Source organism: Hypanus sabinus, chromosome 4 (genome assembly GCF_030144855.1).
Source record: "Hypanus sabinus isolate sHypSab1 chromosome 4, sHypSab1.hap1, whole genome shotgun sequence".
NCBI classification, from domain to species: Eukaryota; Metazoa; Chordata; class Chondrichthyes; order Myliobatiformes; family Dasyatidae; genus Hypanus; species Hypanus sabinus.
In genome coordinates, this window is record NC_082709.1 from 16,501,537 (window position 1) to 16,528,576 (window position 27,040).

General features: G+C 42.0%; 1 protein-coding gene across 1 annotated transcript in view; it reads left to right on the top strand.

Annotated features, from left to right (window-relative positions):
- marchf7 (membrane-associated ring finger (C3HC4) 7) overlaps window positions 1-27,040 on the top strand; it is a 57,623-nt gene that overhangs the window by 10,803 nt on the left and 19,780 nt on the right. The window contains exons 2-3 of the mRNA XM_059966474.1: window positions 5,615-5,777; window positions 7,450-7,594. Of these exons, the coding sequence (XP_059822457.1) occupies window positions 5,616-5,777; window positions 7,450-7,594 (307 nt within the window). The 5' untranslated portion in view covers window position 5,615. The remainder of the gene's footprint in view (window positions 1-5,614; window positions 5,778-7,449; window positions 7,595-27,040) is intronic.

A 27,040-nucleotide genomic window follows, 5' to 3' on the forward strand; every position in this document is an offset into this window, starting at 1 on the left:
GATAAGGATGGTAGCTAGAATGTGCATTTTGTAAAAATGCTTATTTTAAAAAGAGAATTGTTGGATTGCTTAAAGTTAGAATGTGTTGAATGTAAATACAGAAAGGAGGTGACGTTAAGACAAAAGCTGATAAGATGTAAAGCTGGTCTTGGTAAAGTTGAGAATCAACAAAGGGTATCTGTTTCATTAACTTTTTTGCCAACAGGAAGATATCATTTTGTTTGGGATTCTGGCAAGAAGTCTTAGATCCAAAATGTTGACTGTTTTATTTGTGTGTGTGTTTTTTTTTAATTAAGTGAGGTAGTGTTCCAGGGTTCAATTCCCATTCTGAAGTTGAATGGCAGACGGGTAGAAGCTGTTCCTGAATCACAATGTGTGTGCCTTCAGGCTTCCTGGTGGTCACAATGAGAAGAGGGCATGTGCTAGATGATGGATGCCACCTTCTGGAGGCATTGCTCCCTGATGTCCTGCATTCTACAAAGGCTAGTGCCTATGGTGAAGATGACTGAGTTCACAACTTTATGTAGCTTCTTGCAATTCTGTGCAGTAGCCCCCCCCCCACCCCACCCATAATAGATGGTGATGCAGCCAGTTGGAATGCTCTTCACCGTACATCTTCAATATGTTGGGTCCAGGATGGATTCCCAGACCCAGGAACCTGAAATTGCTCACTCTTTCCACTTCTGTTCTCTCTAAGGATTGATGTTTGTTCCCTTGTTTTACCCTTTCTGAAGTTCACAATCAGTTACTTGGTCTTATTGACATTGGTGCAACATTGTAGTGACACCACTTGACTAGCTGATACATCTCAGTGATAAAGCTGTATCCATTTGCACTTAACTACTGATACATCTCACTGAAAGCTGTATCCATTTGCATTCGGGACCTACTTCCAGGCAATAACATAAAATCTGAATTTAAGCTGCCCACTGATTACATTGCAAGTTCAATGCTTTTTTTAAAATCACTGACAGAAAAGTTACTATTGAATAATTGCTATTTGTCTCTTCTATTTTTAATTCAATTTTTTTTGAAGTGTTTAAAATTTTAAGGGCATTCGTAGACATTTGCTTTGACAGTAGATAAACTGAGGGTGGAGACTTTGTTTAATGTTTCTGGTGTTGGAGTTTCAGTTGTGAAAAGTGTAATCTGCTGTGGCTTGGATTTGGTTGCATTTTAATGGAAAGCTGAGCTTTCTGTAAATCAGTCCACCAGCCAGCAAGATCTGGTCAAATTTAAAACATCGGAGTATCATTTTCATTTCATTTTTCAATCTTTTTTATTGATTTTCAAATAAAGAATATAGAAATACAAATTGAAAGAGGAGTTTAACAAGTAGATAATATAAAAGACATATAAACAGCAATATTAAAGACAAAAAGCATATAATATCAAACTCAAATGGGCAATATGTTATGCTGTTATATATACAATGGTCAGAGAGAAATTACAACTCCTCATAGCAATTGTAAAAAAAAGATTGGAAATTTTATTGATAGAGAAAGAAAAACCCCACTAACTAAACTAAAACAGAAGAGAGAAAGAAAGAAAAAGAAAAATTGGGCAGTCCAAATGAGGATAAACTTAAAAAAGAAAGAGAGAAGAAAAAAAACACATCTTCCCAGTTATCTCCGAACCTTCATGGACAAGGATATTCTCCAAAGAGAATGAAGAAAAATAAATAAATAAAGATAAATTAAATCATGTGAAAATATTGAATAAGGGGTCGCCAGACTTATTCAAAATCAAAAGGTGTATCAAATGTCTGGTTTCTAATTTTCTCCAAGCTTAAGCATGACATGATGGAGGAGAGCCAGTAGAAAACAGTGGGTGAGTTAGATTCTTTCCAGTGTAGCAAAATAGCTTTCCTAGCCAGTAAAGTTGAAAAAGCTATCACATGTTGGGCGGAGGCAGACACTTTGCTTGCTTCCTCTGGGAAAATCCCAAAAATTTCTGTAAGTGGATCAGGTTGAACATTCATATCTATAACTTTAGATAATATTCCAAACACATCCCTCCAAAAATTATCTAAGCTTACACATGACCAAAACATATGGGTTAGAGTAGCCACTTCTGCATTACATCTATCACAAATAGGGCATATATTAGGAAAAATATGTGCCAATTTATCTTCGGACATATGGGCCTTATGTACTATCTTAAATTGAATTAAAATTGTGATGAGGATGTTAGGAGAATTCAGGGTGACTTGGATAGGCTGAGTGAGTGGGCAGATACTTGGCAGATGAAGTTTAATGTGAATAAGTGTGAGGTTATCCATTTTGGGAGTAAGAACAGGAAGGCAGATTATTATCTGAGCGGTGTAGAGTTAGGTAAGGGAGAAATACAAAGAGATCTAGGGGTCCTTGTTCATCAGTCACTGAAGGTGAATGAGCAAGTGCAGCAGGCAGTGAAGAAGGCTAATGGAATGTTGGCCTTTATTACAAAGGGAATTGAGTACAAGAGCAAGGAAATCCTTTCGCATTTGTACAGGGCCCTGGTGAGACCACACCTGGAGAATTGTGTAAAGTTTTGGTTTCCAGGGTTAAGGAAGGACATCCTGGCTGTAGAGGAAGTGCAGCGTAGATTCACAAGGTTAATTCCTGGGATGTCCGGACTCTCTTAGGCAGAGAGGTTAGAGAGACTGGGCTTGTACACACTGGAATTAAGGAGATTGAGAGGGGATCTGATTGCAACATATAAGATTATTAAGGGATTGGACGAGATAGAGGCAGGAAATATGTTCCAGATGCTGGGAGAGTCCAGTACCAGAGGGCATGGTTTGAGAATAAGGGGTAGGTCATTTAGGACAGAGTTAAGGGAAAAACTACTTCTTCCAGTGAGTTGTGGGGGTGTGGCATGCACTGCCTCGGAAGGTAGTAGAGGCCAATTCTCTGGATGCTTTCAAGAAGGAGCTAGATGGGTATCTTATGGATAGGGGAATCAAGGGATATGGGGACAAGGCAGGAACCAGGTATTGATAGTAGATGATCAGCCATGATTTCAGAAGGGTGGTGCAGGCTCAAAGGGCCAAATGGTCTACTTCTGCACCTATTGTCTATAAAATATGGCGTGTGCAGATAGATGAATTATTAACTAAATAATAAATCTTACTTCATTGGTTATCTGAGAGTAAATGTTAAAGTTCTACTTCCCAGTTGAACCCTATCATTAGGCGATGTGTGAGCATTCATTAACTGTTTAGAAATGATAGCTATTAATTGTTTTTGAAAAGGTTTAAACTGAAAAATAACATAAGTCAAATTTGAAGAGCAGATCAAGGGGTAATTTGGTAAAAAATCACGTAAGAAATTCCTAACCTGTAAATACCTGGGGAAAAAAAGGTGTATTGGAGATATCATATTTATCCATTAACTGTGAAAAAGACATTAAAGTCTTGTAAAAACAAATCTAAAAGAGTTTTTATTCCCTTAATTTTCCATGTTAGAAAAGCCTTATCCAAATTTGATGGTTTAAAAAAGAAATTAGAATAAATATTACTAGAAAGTAAAAAATCATTTAATTCAAAAAATCTACGAAATTGAAACCAAATTTTTAAAGTATGTTTAACAATAGGGTTAAGAGCTTGTTTACCTATTCTGGAGAACGAAAAGGGAAGAGGAGCTCCTAATAAAGAAGCTAACGAAAACCCCATTACTGAATTTTCCTCCAGCTGTAACCATGAAGGGCGATCTTGATCGTCTATATCATAAATCCAAAAAGTAATATAGTGAATATTAATTGCCCAGTAATAAAATCTAAAGTTTGGTAAAGCCAGTCCTCCATCTTTTTTTGTTTTTTGCAATAAAAGTTTATTCACTCTAGAGCTTTTATTATTCCAAACATAAGACAAAATCAGAGAGTCTAATTTATCAAAAAATGCTTTTGGAACAAAAGAGGGAACTGCTTGAAATATACATAAAAATTTTGATAGAATAACCATTTTTATAGCATTTATTGGACCTATCAATGACATTGACATAGGTGACCATTTGGAAAGCGCCTGTTGAGTATATTCAACTAAAGGGAAGAAATTATAGCTATATAGGTCTTTAAAATTTTTTTGTAATTTTGATACCAAGGTAAGTAAAATGGTTTTTGGCAATTTAATTAAAAGGTATTTGATCATAATAATCAGAATAATTATTAATAGGAAAATTCACTTTTGTAAATTAAGTTTATATCCAGAAAAAGTACCAAATTCCATAAATATAGATAACATAGGAATAGATTTCTTAGGATTTGAAATTTTCACTAATAAATCATCTGCATATAACGAAACTTTATGTAATTTATCCCCTCTCCTAATACCCTGCACAGAATTAGAATCCCTAAGAGCAATGGCAAGTGGTTCTAACGCCAAATTAAATAATAAAGGGCTAAGGGGACAGCCCTGACGGGTACCTCTATATAATCTAAAGTAAGGAGACTTTTGGTTATTAGTGAGAACTGCAGCTTTACCGCAGTTTATCAACCCGGTGGGCATGATAAATCAATTTAATCCAGGAGATAAATCCTGGACCAAAATTGAACCTCTTCAAAACCTGAAATAGATAAGGCCACTCCACCCTATCAAAAGCTTTCTCTGCATCCAAAGATACAATACATTCAGATTCTTTGGTTGAGGGGGAATACATGATATTTAATCATCTTTGAATATTAAAATGTGAGTACCTATTTTTAATAAATCCTGTTTGATCATTTGAGATAACATTAGGCAAGATACTCTCAAGCCTATTTGCTGGAATCTTAGAGAGGATTTTAAAATCTATATTCAGCAAAGAAATAGGTCTATAGGATACACATTCCAGTGGGTCTTTCCCTTTTTTTGGAACCAATGAAATTAGTGCTTCATAAAAAGTTTTCGGAAGGTTCCCAGAAGATGTAGAATCAGTGAAAGTTTGAAGATGTGGTATAAGCGTTTCGTGAAAGGTCTTAAAAAATTCTGCCGTATAACCATCAGGTCCCGGAGCTTTACCAAATTGCATAGAGGATAGCCTTGGCTATCTCCTCTTGTTTAATAGATGCATCTAACATATCAGCATCTTGAATCGAAATTTGAGGTATGTTTAACCTTTGCAAAAATCTATTCATAGTGATATTACTATCAGAGAATTCAGATTTATAAAGATTAGAATAAAAGTCCATAAATATCTTATTAATTTCATAAGGATCTAAAGTTTCTGTTCTGTCTGGTCGGCGAATTTTTAAAATCTGTCTTTTGACCTAGCCTTTAACTGGCCCGCTAAAAGTTTGGCAGATTTTTCCCCATGTATATAAAATAAACCTTTAGATTTAAAAATTTGCTGTTCAATGGGAAAGGTCAGAAGCAAATCATACTGTGATTGAAGTTTGACTCTTTCTTTATATAGGTCTTCAGTAGGTTTATTAATAAACACTGACAATTCCGCTTTAGTTTTCTTTCTCAAGGCTGCTGAATATGAGATTATCTGTCCCCTAATCGGAGTATCATTATGAGATGAGAGCTTTGTTACATTTTAAGCAACATAATATCTGTTTTACAGTCTTAATGCATGAAGGATTAAAATAAATTTAAATGGAAGTCTGATTCCTTTTCCAAAAATAGAAACTCTTCTTGATGTTGTGTTTTAAGGATGGATCCCAAACCTTCGAGGATACCCAGAAAAGTATCGGCTGAAGTGCATAATACTTCTGCATCTTCATCAGAAGCAAAAATGTTGTATGAGGATAGGTTGAATGTCCTGGATGACTTCTATGCAACAAGGGAAGGTGAAAAGCAAGAAGCTGAATTTCAGGTAACAGCTGTTTCAGTCACTCTTGTCTATTGTAGCTGTGAAATAGCTATATTATGCTTGTTAATTAAAACTGCACAAGTTGCGTACTGAGGAGGAAGAGAAAATGGATGGAAGTGTGCCAGTTTTTTTGATATGACTGGACAACATGTTTTATGGCAATTTTGTAATATCAGACAAAATATTGGAAATTCCAAAAAGGGAAGAGGTGGTGGCTGCTGTTGTGCTGGTATAACGGAGGAGTAGTATGTGTGTTTGTACTTTTTTAAAAAAAAAGAATGTTATTGGTAAAACAACCATAATTGATGACAGGAGAAAACAAAATTGCTTGCAATTAAGTTTGATGATAAATTGTACACGTCTTTTAAGGGCTAAAAAATTGGCCACCTTGGTGAAGGCTTTTTAATCTAGTTTTTGAAAGTTGCTAATATTTGCTATGATCTTAATGGGCTTTTAAGTAAAGTGGATTTGGTAAAGGTGTTGAATTTGTGGCTTTTTGTCATTGGAAATGTTAATACAATTTCTTGATATTAAGTGTTATTTTATTAGTTTAAATCTAAAGACAGCCATGCTAGGTCAGACTTGTGTGTTTCTAAAATGTGGGTATCATTGAAACCCATCCTAGTTGCCTGAGTCAGGATAGCGGTCCATGACACTTTTTTTGGCAGTTAAGACTCGAGCCCACTGATGAAGGCTCAAAGTTATGGGTAGAAGTGATCCCTCATGCAGCTTTTAGCTGCCCATGATGCCATTCTGTCTTTTTCTTTTTAAGTTGTGTGATTATAATGGAGTAGTAAGGGAAATGATAATTCAGAAACTTGTTTGCACAATCTAGCATTAATTTGCCCTTTTTAAAACTGTACATTAAAGTGAATATAGTAACATGTTTTGTCATCAAAGTGCGGTGGATTTGCTTTTCAATGCTCTTTCCACTCCACCCCCCCATCCCACAGACTTCAGTAAATTTGCATCGTTGAAGTTCACATTGTTTCCTTTTAGTGAACAAAATTATCTAAGTAATTCCCTTGACAAGTAATTCCCTTTTAAGGTCCTAGAGTATGAACCAAGTATTCTTCTTGTGTTTGTTTCTTAAAAGAAGTGTCATTAATTTGGAGCTTAAACTAGCAAGCATTCTGTAAACGTAGTCTTGAGCAGTATAGTTGAATTTGCTTATGGCAGAGGCATCAAAGGTATAGGACAAATTTGCTTATTTAAATAAAATCAAAATCTCTTTGGAATTGCTGGTGTTTTAGCTCATTAACAGGAATATATCTGACTTCTGAGCACATGCTGTCAAATGCAGAAGTTCTGGCCTTGCAAATTTGGAACACTTGAGCCCAGCAACAGGTTTGAGCTGTCAGTTTCAGTGGGATCTGCAAGGATTCAGATTAGGAGGTGAAAGAAAGAATTTTGGTGTATGTTGCTTGCTAGAATTGATGTATTAGTCTGCTCAATTTTACACTTAAAACTTGAAAAATCTGTGGGTATGGTTTCATCTGTAAAATGATGTGTGTGTGGCTTCAGTTTTGCAGAAGATAGAAATTCTGAAACTCTGAAATATTTTATTCACTTTATGCTGGGTGAATTACACTTAAGTTGGTGGATCTGAAAAATCATTATTCTTTGATTATAGTTTTCAATATCTGAAACTTGTCATTTATTTTCATTCTTGCAGCCTATTCTATATAATGAAGCAGACACACTTCCAGGGGCGCCTTCAGGATTTTTTAATCCATCTGAGAACAGCGATTACAAGAGGCCTAAGCTTGTATCATCTTGTTCATCCAACAATAATGCCAATTGCTTTAGCAATTGTTCAGGTATCTTCCTCAAAATTGCACTCACCTGTTTTTTTTAAATCTGTACTCTATGTAATTAAAAGGCAAACCATTGAATTGCCTGAGGGCAGGGATTAGAAGTGCAGTACTGGGTGGTAACAGATCTAGAAACTGTAAGAAGAAAGTGTTCAAAATTGGGTTTAATTATTGTTGGCAATGCTAGAAAGATGGCTTTGATATAGTGAATAAATCTCTTGTCCTAAATAACATGAATTCCAGTTTGCAGAAGAAATTGTAGAGGCTTAGCACTGTCTAATGAATATCTATAGATTTGCAGGTGCTGCCTGATGATGTTACAGTGAGTTACATAAAGGGATGGACAGATTAAAAAAATGTAAATAGTTTTAGAACTTGTCAGATTAAAGACAAAGGTTAAAGACAACATCATGATCATAAACACATCATAAACAACACATGATGATGACATGAATAAGACCAGTAACTACAGATCAGTTAATTTAACTGCTTTGTGTTTCTAGTGCTGTACAGTAAGTTTGCCATTAATGTTGAAGGTCATGAAATAAGAGCCATATCCACATGAGTAGACAATGGACTTGGTAACAGCAAATTGTTTTTCCTTGTTGTTTCATTGAAATACAGTGTGTAAAAGGCCCCTTGAGACGTGCTGCCTAGCAATCCCCCAACTTAACCCTACCCTAATCACAGCACAATTTACAATGACCAATTAACCTACCAAACGGTACATCTTTGGAGTGTGGGAGAAAACCAGAGCACCCAGAGAAAACACACCCAGTCACAGGGAGAACATACAGACTTTTTCCAGGCAGTGGTGGGGATTGAAACAGGGTTGGTGGTACTATAAAGCATTGTAATCACTACACTAAAGCAGAGGAGAGTGTACAATCACTTCCCTGGGGATTGACCCCAAGGCTACTGCTTTTCTTGATGCCCTTTAAAACCCGGATATACAGGATATAATTTGTGGAAGAGGCAAAATTTGCAAGTATAAGGTAGTAATATCTTTCAGAGAGATGCGCAGTCTAGTGAAATGGACAAATAGGTGACACATGAAATTTAAGAATGTAAGATATTGTAAAAAAGGTGTGCTTAAACCCTGAAGCTTTGTCAACAACTAGGTTATTGTCCAGAGTGTTGTAATGTAAGCAGGACAAGAAGTTAACCTAAATAATAGTTGGAGACAAAGATTAAATTCCATTATTATGGGACCTTGCTGTTGGAAACATGCCCTTTTCTCATTACTACAATTGGAGAGGAGGTACAGGAGCTTCAAGACCCATGCAGATTTCTGAATAGTCTGTGAGCACTACTTTGCTATTGCCTCTTTTGTGCCATTTATTTATTGTAACTTGTAATTTTTGTCTTGGACTGTAGTGCTGTTGCAAAACAAAAAATTGCATGATGTGTCAGTGACAATCTGATTCTGAATGAGAAATTAAATAAACTAGAATTCTGTTCACTGAAATTTGGGCACTAGAAGTGATTTTTTTTTGTTTGATAAACCTTTTTGGAAAGTTCAGCAACCCCATATCCGGATGTTTGGCAAAAAAATATTAGACCCAAGCCCTTTAAAAATGGAAGTTGGGAGACACAACTAAGAGAGATTTTGTAGCTTGCTCATTGGCAGTTGGCACAGTTTAATTTGACAAGTGAAAGATTTGTTAACTAAAGGTATTTGGGATGGAATGTCTGCAAGCAAAATTGCAACATGGATCACTTTAGATCTTGCTGAATGGTAGACCAGTTCAGATCTCAGTGGACAGCTTTTATTTTTATCTTGCTTGTCTGCAATTAGTGGTTTAACCTGGTCTCTTAAAGATCATATAGCTTTTAGGCAGGTTTTATCCTACATTTTATGAGTATCTAAATTGCCTCTTGGTTTTAATGCACCATATTCTGACACTTGGGTGGGCTTGTCATATTAGACGAGTTTTTACTACCTACAAGTGGGCTATCCAACCTGTCTTCACTAAGATTCACCATGAAATTGTTCTGACAATGCCACTGACAGGGGTGTTAATTTTAGTGAGGATTAATCTGTTTTCATCCATAAAAGGTCACAAATTGAACCAGTGGATAGTGACACCATGTGTATTGTGTTCCATTTAAATTGTCGTGCTACCAGAAATGTTACATGCAAATCAATTATCACAGCTTGAATTGCATTTGGAGCACAAAGTATAATGAAAACTCCCATCATAGGCTATTTCTGATTGGTAAGGTTTCCAGCATTTAGTTGTCTGAGAGCTGCTGGCTTCCCCCTCCACATTGCTTGAATTTCACGTTAGTTTCTTCATCATACTCCCATTTTGTTTCCCATATACAAAATAATTAGTGAATGTAAGCTACTAAGATCACTACTTTTTTTTCAAAATAGAAAACTCATTTGACCAGGCTTTGCTGAAGGCATACACTTATGATTAGGGGGTTAGTCATTCTGTTATACACCTGGTCCTCCAATTTCCAGACATCTACGCTGACCCCATCTTCCCACCGCTCTAACAGGGGTAGAGTTCCTCTTGTCCTCACCTACCACCCCATGAGCTTCAGCATCCAACATCATTCTCAGCAATTTCTGTCATTTGTCATTTTCAATGGGACCCTACCACCTAGCATTGTGGTCGCCAATCCATCGATTGCGATTGACTGGTTGATCTTTGAGACGTTCCCAGTATATCCTTGGGGGGGGGGGAAGGAAAAATAAATACACATACTGTTGCAAGATTGTTTCCGGGTTGCGGGGTTTTAGTGCCATTCTTTCTGCCCAGTGCGCTTGCGCATAGCTCCCCTGTACTACACAGTATACTTCAGTGATCCCCAGCCACTGGACCGCAAGGAAACGATACGAGTCAGCTGCTCCTTTCCTCATTCCCTGTCGTGCCCACTATTGAACTTGGATACACGTGAGGTCGTTACCCAAGCGCGTCAGCGATCACTGGTTGGCCTCGGGTAACTGGCCGGCGGGAAGTGTCAATGCTACTGGCCTGGAGCGCAGACAGATGGGCCTCTAAACTTGTTTACCACACCGAATGTTCACGGGGAACCCGGTGCTAAAATATTCGCAGACCTAATTCGGGCTCAGGGTTTTGTAAGTAGCAGAGCTACTACCTCGCTGCGATCTACTGATCCCTCGAGCCAAACTTTTGTTGGCTGATAGATCCTACAAGGGGGGGGCGGGTGGGCACACTGTCGCACTCCTCGTTCAATCGGTCATCCTCTCTGGACTGCGACCGCTGCGGCCCCAGCATGGGGACCTCCAGCCCTGACCTTGTCCTCTCACCCCACCCACGACCAGCCACACCTGGCCAAGGCATCTGGCGGCGGGTGGGCAAAAGGCTGGAGTTCGGGCTCGGAGGCTGTCTAATGAGGAATGAAGCCCTCAAAGCTGCATTGGTACCTTGAGTCCAAGCACCCTGCACTTAAAGACAAACACGTTGAGTTTTTTCGACAGGAAAAAACATGAGCAAGTGGGACAGAAGCTAAGTGCTATTTCTCCTGGGTACAAATTAAATCTTAATAAGAGTGAATTGTTTCCTTTAAATAGACAGGTCCCAATTTATGGAAACTTACCTTTTAAATTAGTTAATGACTCTTTTATTTACTCGGGGATTAAAATTACAAAAAACCATAAAGACTTATTTAAGGTTAATTTTGTACCCTTAATTGATCAGATTAAATGCTTGTTTACTCAGTGGTCACCATTATCTTTATCTCTGATAGGTAGGATTAATACTATTAAGATGGTTATTTTACCTAAGTTCTTATATATTTTTCAAGCGGTACCAATTTTTATTCCGAAATCTTTTTTTTACTAATGTTGATTCAAAAATTTCCTCATATATATGGCAGAATAAAAATCCCAGGTTAGGTAAAATATACTTCCAAAATATACTTCCAAAGAAGGAAGGTGGATTAGCATTGCCTAATTTTAGATTTTATTATTGGGCAGTTAATATTAGATATTTGTTATGTTGGTTGAAAGATTGGGATGGATCTTTTAGCCCTGATTGGGTGAGCCTGGAAATTAAATCGGTACCAGATTTTGCGCTGGGTTCTATTTTGGGGACTTCTCTCCCTTTTGCTCTTTCTAAATTGCCGAAACAAATTGACAACCCGATAGTTAAACATACTTTACGTATATGGTTTCAATTTCGGAAATTTTTTGGGTTGACTCAGTTTGTTTTAAATATTTCTATTGTATCCAATTGTTTTTTCCTCCCTTCAATTATAGACCAAGCTTATTCGGCTTGGAAGACTAAGGGATTATTACGATTTTCTGATTTATTTTTGGATAATTGTTTTATGTCTTTTGAGCAATTATCTAATAAATATAAGTTGCCTAGATTTCATTTTTTTAGATATTTACAGATTAGGAATTTTTTAAATACTGTACTTCCTACTTTTCCAAATTTTGTGTCTTCAGGTATTTTGGAGAATTAAACCCCTTTCAGAAAGGGCTTATATCAAAACTTTATAATATAATTATGAAGATAAGTTCAGAGCCCCTTTATAAGACAAAAAATGATTGGGAAAGAGAGCTTAACAGTATTCCTATTGAGAATTGGGATAGAATTCTTCAATTAATTCTTCATATCATCTATATGTGCCAAACATTCTTTAATACAGTTTAAGGTCGTACATAGGGCCCATATGTCCAAGGATAAATTGGCTCATTTTTATTCCTATATAAATCCTATTTGTGATAGATGTCAATCTGAAATAGCGCCTTTAACTCATATGTTCTGTGTCCTGTCCGCTTTTGAAAAAATATTGGAAAGATATTTTTGGTATTATCTCTGCGGTATTGAACATTAATTTACAACCTCATCCTATTACCGCAATTTTTGTTTTACCAATGATGGACTCACTTCATTTATCTTCTTCCGCCTGTCGAATGATTGCATTTCTTACACTAATGGCTAGAAGATCTATTTTGTTGAATTGGAAGGAAATTAATCCTCCTCCTGTATTTCATTGGTTTTCTCAAACTATGTTATGTTTAAGTTTAGAAAAAATTAGAAGTGGTGTATTTGACACTTCTACTAAATTTGAAAAGATATGGAGACCATTTATTCAATATTTTCATATGATGTAATAGGACCCTGTTCCAGGCCTATTTGATTTTCCAGTTTTGCTTTCATATATGTCAAGAGGATCGGGGTTGACGACACTGATGATTTTGTATTTTTGTGAGATATTATAAACAGCCCTTTTTCTTCTCTCTTTTTTTATTTTCTCTTTTTTCTTCTATTAGTTATTAGATTTTTAGATTAGTTTTTGCATAATGAATTTTTTTTCTTTTTCCTTTTTATTTTTTTTCTTTTTATTTTATATTATGATAAACCTAGGTTTGTCTTATCTATTTGTATATTGTATCTTTTACGATGTGGGAATACTCATTTATACTGTAATTGTTTTTGTAATCTTTTATAGTTAGTTGAAATATGTACGTTTGTAACCCATTATCTATGTACCAATTTTATTTTGTTATTAATAATGAATAAAAAGATGGAAAAAGAAAGAAGCTAAGTGCTGAGAACCACGTAAACTAAATTGCGGAATAGACTGAACATAAGGAACCCCCTTCCGAGTATCGCTGTATTCCCGTCATGTTTAACACCCTCCCCTCCCCACCTCCGTTGGCTGGTCCGCAAGAATATTGTCAATATTAAACTGGTCCACGGTGCAAAAAAGGTTGGTGACCCCTGGTGTTCATACATTATTTCTACTCCCGGGTTGCGGGGGGTTTTACTTCCGGTCTTTTCTGCCCCAGTGCGCATGCGTGTAACTATTCGATTTGGAGTTGATCTTGCCTTTCACTAAGGCTGAGATAGGGGATCTTGGGCTTAAAAAGATTGGTGATCACTAACCTAGCGCATCTTTACCCTTCCCCCCCCCCCCCCCCACTCTACCTTCCACAGGTATCACTCCTCTGATTCCCTTGTGTATTCATCCCTTCCCACTAATCCCTGCAAACAGCAGAAGTACTATCCCTGCCCAATCACCACCTCCCTCCCTCCATTCAGGGTCCCAAATGGTCCTTGGTGAAGTAACATTTGTGAATCTGTTAGGGTTGTCTACTGTATCCAGTACTCGATGTGGCCTCTCCTACATTGGTGAGACCAGACATAAATTGGGGGACTACTTTGTCAAACATCTTGGATCCATCTGCAAAAAGCAGAATCACCTGGTGGCCCACCATTTCAATTCCTATCCCTATTCTCGTTCCAACACGTTGGCTGCCTCTTCTGCCATGATGTGGCCACTTTTCAGGTTGGAGGAGCAACACTTCATATTCTGTCTAGATTGCCTCCAATCTGATGGATTTCTCAAACTTCCAGGTAAAAGAATTTGTCCTCATTTCCTCTTCATTTCCCCACTCTGGTTTCTTGCCTCTTCTCCTTAACCTGCTTTTCAGTTCTTCCTTCCCCAGTCCTTTGACTTTTCCATTTATTATCTCCCAGCTTCTTACTTCATTCCCACCCCCACCTTCTTGCTCTGGCTTCTTCCCCCTTTGTTTCCAGTCTAGTGAAGAAACTCAGGCTAAAGTATCAACTGTTTGCTCATTTCCATTGATGTTGCCTGACCTAAGTTCTGCCATCATTTTGTGTGTTATTCTGCATTATCTGCATCTGCAGAATCTCTTGTGTTTCAAATCCTTCTATGCTTCCCTGAACAAGATGTTTCTTTCTGACAAACTGCACAACAATATATAAAATAGTGATGAGTATCAAAGCAGAATACTGCACGTTCTGGAAATGCTGTCTGTCTTTAGGAGAAGGAATAAAGTGATAAAAATCTGTTGTATTTTTTGATGTTAAGTGGAAAGGTGAAGAATAGAAAGGAGCAAAATGAAATGAGGGCCTATGATGGAGCAGGGGAGGGCATGAATGGCAAGAAGTGATTGTGATTTTTCACCTTGTAATATGGTTTTTGTTCAGTGATTCCATTTTACTCCACTTTCAGCCAACACCACCAATACTTGTTACTTTCCAATCTCCACTCCCATCATCTCGCTTTTGTTATCTTTCCAACATTCTTCAACTTTAAACTTGTTTAGTTAACATTTCTAGTTATGGTTAAAAATTGTTAACCTGAAACATCAAAACAACTTCAGCGATGACTTGCCTGAGTTTTCAGCATCTACTTCTGAAATGCTTTATTCGCTAGTGACTGCTGAGCATAATCTAGCAAAGCCTGAATTTGTTTTCTGGAATTGCCATTGAGCAGGGATTCCCAACCTGGGGTCCACAAATCCGTCAGTTAACGGCAGGGGTCCTTGGCATACAAAAGGTTGGGAACCCTGCTGTAGAGGCTTGAGCCTTTCCGATGGAGATATACACACTCTTTTGGTGGAGAATTATCGGATATAGTCTTGGCAACAATGGATGTGGTAATATAATTCTGAAGTCATTTGCTGAGAATTGAGGGGTAATTTTGCATTCCCATGCTCTTAAATGGCAGGCTGCCAGTTTAGTCTCTGCTCTTGTGGTATGATAGTTACTCAAGAATACTGTAGATTTCAGTAGTCAACCCCTCCTCAATTGCAGGATATTGATAGTGGAGCATTTGGAGATATTTCAGCTGCAGGTTTTCATGAGGAGGTGATTCATGCCTAGTAATTATCTAAATGTTGTATGCAGTTATGTGCTACCTTATTTTCTAAAGGTTAATGAAGAGAGTTGAACATTGGATGCTCCCCTTAGGATTAAAGTCGTTTGAAATAGTTGAAAATTGTTTGGCCTAGGGCATCACCTTGGAAAAACTTACAAGTCTTATGTGAAGTATGATCTCAGTCAGTGAACACTTGGGTTGCATTGTGCCGTACTTTATCAAATGTATCTAGAGTTAAAGGACAGTCATTCTTGCCGTGGGCCAGAGCTGAGACAAGAAGAAAAGTGTGTGCAAACCTGCTAAGAGGGTTGAACAGATTATTTGAATGTTCAGCTTGATAGCACTGATACTTTTTATCACTTAACTGCATTGTATTGGACTAATTGGTTGGTAATTTATTCCATATTGGTTCACAGGATGTTGACAACATTGACAATGCTGGCATTTTATTGTCTTTCCCTAATTGCTCTGAACTGAAGGCAGCTAAGTCATCCATATTGGTGGGTCTGGAGTCACATGGGCCAGGCCAGGTAAGAATAGTAGATTTCCTTCCCATTGAAGCAGCTGAGGTAAAGTCATCATTGGTTCACTTTCCTTCTGAAGAGTAGTGGATTAAAATCTTTAAAGGCAGAAGTGATATTGATAGCAAAGGGAAATGGAAAGTAGAGTTGAGATAGAGTAAAAATGACAAAATAGTCTACTAATTAATTTGCTTGTACATCAGTCTCATGCTTTCAGTTACCATTAACAAAAGGAGCTATTTTGAACTATGGATTTGTATAATTACTTAACGTTGCTTAACCTCCTTGCTAAGTACAGGAGCCTCTTGTGTCCCACATTATAAGATTCAGGAATAGGTATTACGGTATCCCTCAGTCATAAGGCTCTTGAACCAGAGGGGATAACTTCACTCACCCCAATACTGAACTGATTCCTCAATCTATGTCCTGTCTCCCTTTTTCTTCACCATCTACACCTCAGACTTCAACTACAAAACAGAGACTTCCCATCTTCAGAAGTTTTCTGATGACTCTGCCATAGTTGGATGCATCAGCAAGGGAGATGAGGCTGAGTACAGGGCTACGGTGGGAAACTTTGTCATATGGTGCGAGCAGAATCATCTGCAGCTTAATGTGAAAAAGACTAAGGAGCTGGTGGTGTACCTGAGGAGGGCTAAGGCACTGGTGACCCCTGTTTCCATCCAAGGGGTCAGTGTGGACATAGTGGTGGATTACAAATACCTGGGGATACAAATGGACAATAAGCTGGACTGGTCAAAGAACACTGAGGCTGTCTACAAGAAGGGTCAGAGCCGTCTCTATTTCCTGAGGAGACTGAGGTCCTTTAACATCTGCTGGACGATGCTGAGGATGTTCTACGAGTCTGTGGTGGCCGGTGCTATCATGTTTGCTGTTGTGTGCTGGGGCAGCAGGCTGAGGGTAGCAGACACCAACAGAATCAACAAACTCATTCGTAAGGCCAGTGATGATGTGGGGGTGGAACTGGACTCTGGTGGTGGTGTCTGAAAAGTGGATGCTGTCCAAGTTGCATGCCATCTTGGACAATGACTCCCATCCACCATAATGTACTGGTTAGGCACAGGAGTACATCCAGCCAGAGACTCATTCCACCGAGATGTAACACTGAGCGTCATAGGAAGTCATTCCTGCCTGTGGCCATCAAAGTTTACAACTCCTCCCTCGGAGTGTCAGACACCCTGAGCCAGGGGTCGGCAACCTTTACCACTGAAAGAGCCATAGGGACCCATTTCCCACAGAAAAGAAAACACTGGGAGCCACAAAACCCGTTTGACATTTAAAATGAAATAACACTGCACACAAGGCTTTTTTTTTTGCCTTTATGCTATGTATAAACAAACTATAATGTGTTGCATTTATGAAATTGATGAACTCCTGCAGAGAAAATGAAATTACATTTCTGCATGCAACAAGAACATTTTGAACTCCGAAAAAAAGACGTTGGGTTGAAGGTTACTCCATAGTTAGCCTACCTTGGATCGAAAAATTAAGAGAAATCGCGCACTGGCGGGCGTCAGGCATTGGCAGTGGTGATGTATATTAATAGCGATAAAAAAACACGTAACGGTGTGCTACACGCAGCGCTAAAATAACGACACTGCAGTCAAAGATAACTTTATTCGAACGAAACAGCCTTGCTTTAAAGCCTCCCTCAACCCGCCCCCTGTGGGCGTGAATGCTCCAAAAGACACGTACTCACAAACCCCTGTAGGCTATCTCCCTTAGCCGGAACGGTGGCTAATTTTGAGCCGGTTCGGATGTGCCAGGAAATGGGGTCGCCACAACGATTTATTTAGATTGTACAAGATTGTAGCGGTGTGCTACATGCAGCGCTAAAATTACGACACGGAGTCGGTAACTGCAGTCAAAGGAAAAACTTTATTTGAAATCCTCAGCCTCACTTTTAAGCCTCCCTCAACCTGCCCCCCGTGGCGCAGAGGCTCCAAAGCTCTGTGCTCGCAAACCCCCGTAGGCTATCTCCCTTAGCCGGAAAGCTGGCTAATTGTGAGCCGGTTCGGATGTGCCAGGAAATGGGTCGCCACATAACACCCCCCCCCCCCCCCCCCCCAGAACCAGCGATACACCCCCCAATGTCCACAGTCTGGGCCGGAACCTGCTTGGGAGGTTGGCCTCTGCGCCGAGGTGCCGGAAACTCGACCGGTTGCGCCAGGTCCACGTGGGCCGGTTTGAGTCGGTCCACCGTGAAAACCTCCTCTTTCCCCCCAACGTCCAGCACGAACGTGGACCCGTTGTTCCGGAGCACCATAAACGGCCCCTCGTATGGCCGCTGCAGCGGTGGCCGATGCCCGCCCCTTCATACAAACACAAACTTACAGTTCTGCAGGTATTTGGGTACGCAGGTCGGGTTCCGCCCGTGCTGTGAAGTGGGTATGGGGGCCAGGTTACCGAGCTTCTCGTGTAGTCTGCCCAGGACTGCTGCGGGATCTTCCTCTTGCCCCCGCGGGGCTGGTAGGAACTCCCCGGGGACAACCAGGGGCGCGCCGTATACCAACTCGGCCGACGAGGCGTGCAGGTCGTCCTTGGGCGCTGTGCGGATGCCGAGTAGGACCCAGGGAAGCTCATCCGCCCAGTTGGCTCCTCGCAGGCGGGCCATGAGGGCCGACTTCAGGTGACGGTGGAAACGCTCCACTAGCCCGTTCGACTGTGGGTGGTAGGCAGTTGTGTGGTGCAGCTGAGTCCCCAAAAGGCTGGCCATAGCTGACCACAGGCTGGAGGTGAACTGGGTGCCTCTGTCGGAGGTAATGTGGGCCGGTACACCAAAGCGAGATATCCAGGTGGTGATCAGGGCTCGGGCGCAAGATTTGGAGGTGGTGTCGGTGAGCGGGACCGCCTCTGGCCATCTTGTGAACCGGTCCACGATAGTCAGGAGGTGCCGCGCTCCGCGCGACACTGGCAGTGGGCCCACAATATCCACATGAATGTGGTCGAAACGCCAGTGGGCGGGATGGAACTGCTGCGGTGGGGCTTTGGTGTGCCGCTGCACCTTGGCCGCCTGGCAGTGCATGCACGTTTTGGCCCATTCACTGACCTGTTTGCGGAGTCCGTGCCAAACGAACCTGCTGGAAACCATCCGGACAGTCGTCCGGATGGAGGGATGCGCCAAGTTATGAATGGAGTCGAAAACACGGCACTGCCAGGCTGTCGGGAGGACGGGACGGGGCTGGCCGGTGGCGACGTCACAGAGTAGGGTCCTCTCACCCGGGCCTACGGGGAGATCCTGGAGCTGCAACCTGGAGACTGCGGTTCTGTAACTCGGAATCTCCTCATCTGCCTGCTGTGCCTCTGCCAGTGCCTCAAAGTCTACCCCTTGGGAAAAGGCATGACCGGTAGGGCGAGAGAGTGCATCCGCCACGACATTGTCCTTACCCGAGACGTGCCGGACATCCGTCGTGTATTCAGAGATGTAGGACAGGTGGCGTTGCTGGCGGGACGACCAGGGGTCAGACGCTTTCGTAAACGCAAAGGTAAGCGGTTTGTGGTCCGTGAACGCGGTGAAGGGCCGACCTTCTAGGAAGTACCTGAAATGCCGGATTGCCAGGTAGAGCGCCAACAGTTCTCGGTTGAAAGCACTGTACTTGAGCTCGGGTGGCCGCAGGTGTTTGCTGAAAAACACCAGGGGTTGCCAGCGACCTGCGATGAGTTGCTCCAGCACCCCACCGACTGCCGTGCTAGATGCGTCCACTGTGAGGGCGGTAGGGGCATCCATTCTGGGATGTACTAGCATTGCGGCGTTCGCCAAAGCTTCCTTCGTTTGAACGAAAGCGGTGGCAGACTCCTCGTCCCAGGTAATGTCCTACGAATCCCTGAAGGCCTTTGATCGTGGTGGGTCGGGGGAAGTGGTGGACCGCATCTACCTTAGCGGGCAGAGGTGTTGCCCCGTCTTTAGTAATCCTGTGGCCCAGGAAGTCAATGGTATCGAGTCCGAACTGGCATTTGGCGGGGTTGATTGTAAGACCGTACTCATTCAGTTGGGCGCAGAGTTGACGGAGGTGGGACAGATGCTCCTGACGACTGCTGCTGGCTATGAGGATGTCGTCCAAATAGATGAACGCGAAGTCCAGGTCCCGTCCCACCGCATCCATTAACCGCTGGAATGTCTGTGCAGCATTCTTCAGGCCGAACGGCATGCGGAGGAACTCGAAAAGGCCAAACGGGGTGATGAGAGCCGTTTTGGGGACGTCGTCAGGATGCATCGGGATTTGATGGCACCCTCGGACGAGGTCTACCTTGGTGAAGATCTGAGCGCCGTGCAGGTTTGCTGCAAAGTCCTGAATATGCGGCACAGGGTAGCGGTCCGGTGTGGTAGCCTCGTTCAGCCTGCGGTAGTCGCTGCACGGTCTCCAGCCTCCCATCGCTTTGGGCACCATGTGCAGGGAGGAGGCCCATGGGCTGTCGGACCGCCTGATGATCCCCAATTCCTCCATCCTCTGGAACTCCTCCTTCGCCAGTCGGAGCTTGTCCGGGGGAAGCCGCCGAGCGCGGACGTGGAGGGATGTGGTGCTGTACGCCGTGTCGGGGCATGGCCGCTGTGAACTGTGGTGCCAGAACCGATGGGAAATCCGCCAGGACCCTGGTGAAGTCGTTGTCAGACAGCGTGATGGAGCCGAGGTGAGGGGCTGGCAACTGGGCTGCACCCAGGGAGAGAACGTCTGAAAGGTCTCGGCGTGTACCAATCTCTTCCTGGGCAGGTCGACCAATAGGCTGTGAGCCCGCAAAAAATCCGCACCCAGAAGCGGTTGGGTTACGGCAGCCGGTGTAAAGTCCCACGTGAACTGGCTGGAGCCGAACTGTAGCTGCACCTGACGGGTGCCATAGGTCCTTACTGTGCTGCCGTTCACGGCCCTCAGGGGGGGCCCGGGTGCCCTGCTGCAGGTGTCGTAACTCGTCGGAGGTAAAACGCTGATCTCGGCACCAGTGTCGACCAAAAACCGGCGTCCCGACCTTCTGTCCCACACATACAGGAGGCTATCCCGATGGCCAGCCGCCGTAGCCATCAGCGGCGGCTGGCCCTGGCGTTTCCCGGGAACTTGCAGGGCAGGCGACAACGGCGGGCTTCTGCGCCCCACTGCTGGTGGTAGAAGCACCAGTGTTCATTGGGCCGGGGGTTGGCGGGCTCTGCGGCCGGGCCTGGACTGGTTTGCTGCTGTGAGCGTGGCTGGGAGATCTGTGCGATGGACGCCCAGCTCACCTTTTTGGCGTTCCACAGCAAGTCCGCCCGGGCTGCCACCTTCCGGGGGTCACTGAAATCCGCGTCGGACAGCAGCAGGCGTATGTCCTCGGGCAGCTGCTCCAGGAATGCCTGCTCAAACATGAGGCAGGGTGTGTGTCCCTCGGCCAGAGACAACATCTCATTCATTAAAGCCGAAGGAGGTCTGCCGCCCAAGCCATCCAGGTGCAGTAAACGGGCAGCCCGCTCGCGCCGTGAGAATCTGAAAGTCCTGAGGAGCAGGGCTTTGAATTCCGTGTACTTGCCGTCTGCCGGGGGCAACTGTACGAACTCCGCGACCTGGGCCGCTGTGTCCTGGTCGAGGGAGCTCACCACGTAGTAGTAGCGGGTTTCTTCTGAGGTGATCTGGCGAACGTGGAATTGGGCTTCGGCTTGCTGGAACCATAGGTTCGGTCGCTGTGTCAACGAAACCGCATGAACAGAGGCGGCGTCGGTCATTTCTGGTCCAAAAATCGTTTGGACCGTCGGGGTCACCAATTGTAGCGGTGTGCTACATGCAGCGCTAAAATTACAACGGAGTCGGTAACTGCAGTTGAAGGAAAAACTTTATTCGAAATCCTCAGGCCTCACTTTTAAGCCTCCCTCAACCTGCCCCACATGGCGCAGAGGCTCCAAAGCTCTGTGCTCGCAAACCCCCGTAGGCTATCTCCCTTAGCCGGAAAGCTGGCTAATTGTGAGCCGGTTCAGATGTGCCAGGAAATGGGTCGCCACAAGATCACCATAATCTTCAAATTTCGAATTACATTTCAAAAACTAACAAACCACGGGGAGCCGCAGCACAGAGATGAAAGTCGCATGCGGGTTGCCGACCCCTGCCCTGAGCCAATAGGCTGGTCCTGGACTTAATTCCACTTGGCACGATTAACTTATTATTTAATTATTTATGGTTTTATGTTGCTATATTTCTTCACTATTCTTGGTTGGTGCGGCTGTAACGAAACCCAATTTCCATCGGAATTGATAAAGTATGTCTGTCTGTTCAGCTGCTTTGTTAGGCCACGCTTTCTCACTTGCTTTCTGGCTCTTGCGTCTTCAGCTGACCTTTCTGTTGACCTCTTTTGTATGATAGAGCCAGGAAATGCTGGGAATAGACAATATCTGTGGACAGAGACAGTTGACATTTCTGACTGATGAAATTGCACTCATTTCTATCTCTGCAGATGCCTCAAAACTAATCTATCCTTTTACTCTTTGGGCACTCAGCATTGGTCTTTATTGATTTGCTCAGTTTCGACCTTGTTATTTCATAATGCAGCACCATGGTTTGAAAATTCAATGACTACTTGTAGTCTTTGCAGGAGTGCCTTGAATTTATTGAGAGAACAAATCATGAGTATTTAGTCCATGAAGGTGAAGGGATCATCATGATGTAACTATTGGAGAAAATGGTTATGTGGGAGGAACATTACCTGTTAGGCAAATGTCACAGACAATGAATATTCACTTGTATTTTGCCTCTGTCTACTACATTTCAAAGTTCAAAGTAAATTTATTGTTAAAGTACATAAATGTCACCATATACAACCCTGAGTTTTGTTTTCTTGTGGGTATGCACAATAAATCTAAGAAACATAATTGAATCAATAAAAGACTGCACCCAACAGGACAGACAAACAACCAATGTGCAAAGGACATTAAACTGTGCAAATACCAAAAAAATGAGAAATGAACATTAAGATTGTGAGATGAAGAATTGTTGAAAGTGAGTACATAAGTAGTGGGAACAGTTCAGTGATGGAACAAGTGAAGTTATCCCCTCTGGTTCAAGACCCTGATGGTTGAGGAGTAATAATTGTTCCTGAATCTGGTGGTGTAGGTTTTGAGCTTCCTGTACCACCTTCCTAATGGCAATAGAAGGAGAGAATGGCCTGAGTGGTGGGGTCCTTGATGGATGCTGCTTTCCTGCGACAGCACTCTGTGTAGATGTGCTCAGTGGTGATGATGGCTATATCCACTACTTTTTGTAGGAATTTGCATTCAAGGATATTGATATTTCCATACCAGGCCATGATGCAATCAGTCAACATACTCTTCACCACACATCTATAGAAGTTTTTGTCAAAGTTTTAGATGTCATGCTGAATCTTCACAAACATCTAAGGAAGTAGAGGTGCTGCTGTGCTTCTATGTAATTGTATTGGGCCCAGGACAGGTCCTTTGAAATGATAACGAAGAATTTAAAGTTACTGACCCTCTTCACCTCTGAAGTCCCCAGTGATGGACCTCTGGTGTCCTCCTCCTGAAATCAAATAATATCTTGTTCTTGTTGGTATTGAATGAGAGGTGGTTGCGGCACCACTCGGACAATGTCCCTCCAATATGCTGATTTGTCTCCACCTTTGGTTTTTTTTCCAACAACAATCAGCAAACTTAAATATGACATTGGAGCTGTGCTCAGCCTTCCAGTCGTAACTATAAAGCAAGGAGAGCAAGGGACTAAGCACACAACCTTGTGGTGTACCTATGCTGATGGAGATCCTGGATGAGATGTTGCTAATCCAAACTACTACGGTCTGCAAGTGAGGAATTCAAGGGTCCAGTTGTACAAGGAAGTATTGATGCCAAGGTCTTGAAGCATTCCAATTAATTTTGAGGGGATGATGGGAATGCTGAGCCGGAGTTGATAAAGAGTATCTTTGCTGTCCAGATGTTCAAGGCTTGAGTGAACAGCCAATGAAATGGCATTTGCTGTGGACCTGTTGTGCCAGTAGGCAAATTGGAGCAGATCCAAGTCTCTTAGGAAACAAGTGATGTGTTTCATCACCAATCTCTCCAAGCACTAAATCAGAAGTATGACTGGACGATAGTCATTGAGACTGATTGCCTCATTCTTCTTGGGTGTCAGTATACTGTAAATTCTGGTGTATAAGCCCGCCTCCCCCCATTTTCAAGGTTAAAAAAGTGACTTTTTCATGTTACCCTTGCATAAGCCAACCCTTTTTGTAGAGGTTTTTGATTTAACCAGAAAAGATCACAAGATCTCACATGCCAGTACTCTGCTTTGCAGGATCTAGAGGAAATTTTGTGAACCAGTACCTGCTAAGAAAATAAGCCTACACATTGTAGAGTGTTATAAGCAAATTCTTAATAAATAAATCAGGGAGAGAAGTTTTGGATTAGGTTCCCAAAGGTAAAGAATCCTCAGAATTGTAACCCCTGCGAAACCATTTAGCGCCCATCGTAATCTTGTTAAAACATAACACGAGGTGGCGGGATCAGTACGTGTACTCAGTATTGAGTTTGCGACTGCCATGTACAAAAGATTAAAACAAATGCGATATGATGCTGGCTTCAAGCTGAAGGTTGTTGATTTTGCTAATAATTCTGCAACAGCTAAGAAGTTCAATGTAAACGAGAAGCAAGTGAGAGAGTGGAGAAAGGCAGAGGACATGCTGAGGGAAGTGCCAAAGACGAAATGTGCAAACCTCAGGAAAACATGCCAGTGGCCAGAACTCAAAATTAGAGTGGGTGAATCACCAGCGATCGTCTGGATACATTGTTACCAGAGAAATGATTCGAGTTCAAGCGTTGAAATGGGCCAAAAAACACTGAGGTCAGCGAAAATTTCAAAGCTGTGCCAAGTTGGTGCACCAGATTTGTGAATAGACGTGATCTTGTGTTGAGACAAAAAACAAAGATTGCTCAGAAGATTCCCACGTGGTGGTGTTGTTTACGTTCAAGAACGCTGCTGGATGTACGAAGTGGGTTAGAGAGGTGTGGTGTTGACGTCTCGAAGGTTTCAGGAAAGAAAAGTCACTACTTGTCTGGGACATGTTCAAAGTGCACTTGTCAGGTGAGACAAAAGCAGCATTGAAAGCTGAAAATACGGTCATCCCTGGTGGTTTGACATCGTGCTCCAGCCACTAGATGTGAGTTTAAACAAACCAAAGAATTCATCTGTCGTCAGTGGAACGAATTTGACTCAAAAACAGCCAATAAATACGACCTGTCTTCCGTGTATTAGTTTGTCCAAAGTTGGCACCCTCTGTATAAACTGACCCCGTAATTTCAGGACCAAAATTTAGGGCCAAATTCTTGGCTTATACACCAGAATTTACAATAATTGAAGGCTGCTTGAAGTAGGCGACTACCTTTATAGCCAAAGCAAGAGGCTAAAGGTATCGGTGAATGCTCCAGCCAGTTGATGAGCACATGTATATAGTACTTGGCCAGCTAGGCCGGATGGCTTCATCCTGCTGAAGGATGCTCTCATATCAGACACCATCTGAAATAACAGGGTTATCACGGGCTGTGAAAATCCATAAAGGTTCCTCCTTGTTTTGATAGTCAAAGCAAGTATAGAGAGCATTAAGCTTATCTGGGAGTGAAGCTCTGTTGTCATCTATGTTACTTGGTTTCCTATTGTAGGAGGTAATAGTATTCAAGGCCTGTCACAGCTGTCGAGCATCCTTCAGTGATTCAAGTTTGGTCCAGAATTCCCACTTCATATGTGGTTTTCCATAGATCATATTAGGATCTCTTGTATCTTAGTTGGTTGCCAGACCTGAATGCCACTGATCTGGCCCTCAGCAGATTGTGAATCTCATGGTTCTTCCAAGGCTTCTGGTTGGGAAAGACTCTGAATCATTTTGTGGGGACATGCACATCTACAACTGTGTTTATAATGTCTGTGACAACTGAGGTATTTGTGTAGTGTTTGAAGTGTGGCTTCCACTACATTAGAGAAGCCAAATGCAGATTGGGTGATTACTTTTTGGAATGTCTGCATTTGAAAATATTCATAAATTCTGGTTGCTTCTCATTTTAATGTGCCATTCTACTGATCTGTCTGGGTCTCATTGTAACAGTGTAGGAGACAACTATGCAAGCTCTTAGATGAACATCATTCATCTAGGCACATTGAAACTTGGACTCAGTTGCATTCTGAGTTGAGATAACTTGCTCCTTTTTGAGGACTACTTTTTTTATTTTGCTGATTACTTTTTATTTGCTTCAATGTGTGGGCTGGCCTGCTGAACATGAAGTTACCTCTCCATTCCACCCATTGTTTAGCCTTCCTTCACCACACTACCTACTCTTCACTTTCACTGCCCCCCCCCGTCTGTCCGTTCCCCTGCACCTTTGCTACTATCTCAACTAACTTGTTTCAATCTGAGTCTTGTGAATGGTTCCTCATCAGAAACATAAATAATTTTACTTCCACAGATGCTGACTAAATAGATTTTTTCCCCAGCATTTTGTCTTATTACACATTTCTTCTCCTCCCCCTTAGATTTTGCACAGTGGTATAATTTTTCAGTGAACCAGGTGAGCTTGTATAGGGACCAAGGGCTACCTGTTGCTCTACATGAGCAATTGAAGAGCAGATTATTTGGCTTGTATTGTAGGTGGCAGTTAAAATGCATCCAACTTGACAGTGAGGTGAGATCTTGCAATGATGCAATACTTGCCATTTCCATTTAGCAAGTGCTTTACAGATATCCATTACAGCACAAGAAATATGGCAACCAACTTGTGCACAGCAAAAATAATCCAGTGGTAAGAGTTGATGGGCAAATCTACTTGGTGACCTAAATATAAAATATTGTAGCAGCTGGCAAATAAAATAAAACGAAGTCTCAAAATACTCAGCATCTACAAAAAGAAATATAACATTTTGCTTTAAAAATTGGAATATTCTTAGTATCCAGCAGCTCTGACAACTGTGTGTTTTCAAATTGATGGCCTTTCAAAGCTGGGAAAGTGGAAGTTTTTGCAAAGAGAAAAGTGGATATGACGAGGGAATGCACTTAATGAGTTTTAGACAAAGGTTGTCCAAGTATGTTTGCTTTTGGTACCAGTATTTTGGAGAAAGAGTCCACATTCAGACTGAGATGTGGAATATCAACTTTAAGTCTGAAACCAAGTGGAATGCTAGAAATGCTCAGCAGGTGAAGAAAATTTGAGATAATTATACAAGTGTGTCACCCTAAATCAGAGCAGATTAATTCCTATGAAGAAAGGCTTGTTACCTGAAATTGTTTTTTCTGTTGGGTAGAATGTGAAGTGGAAGGGATTTGAGACGCCTGGCCATAAATTTGTAGGAAG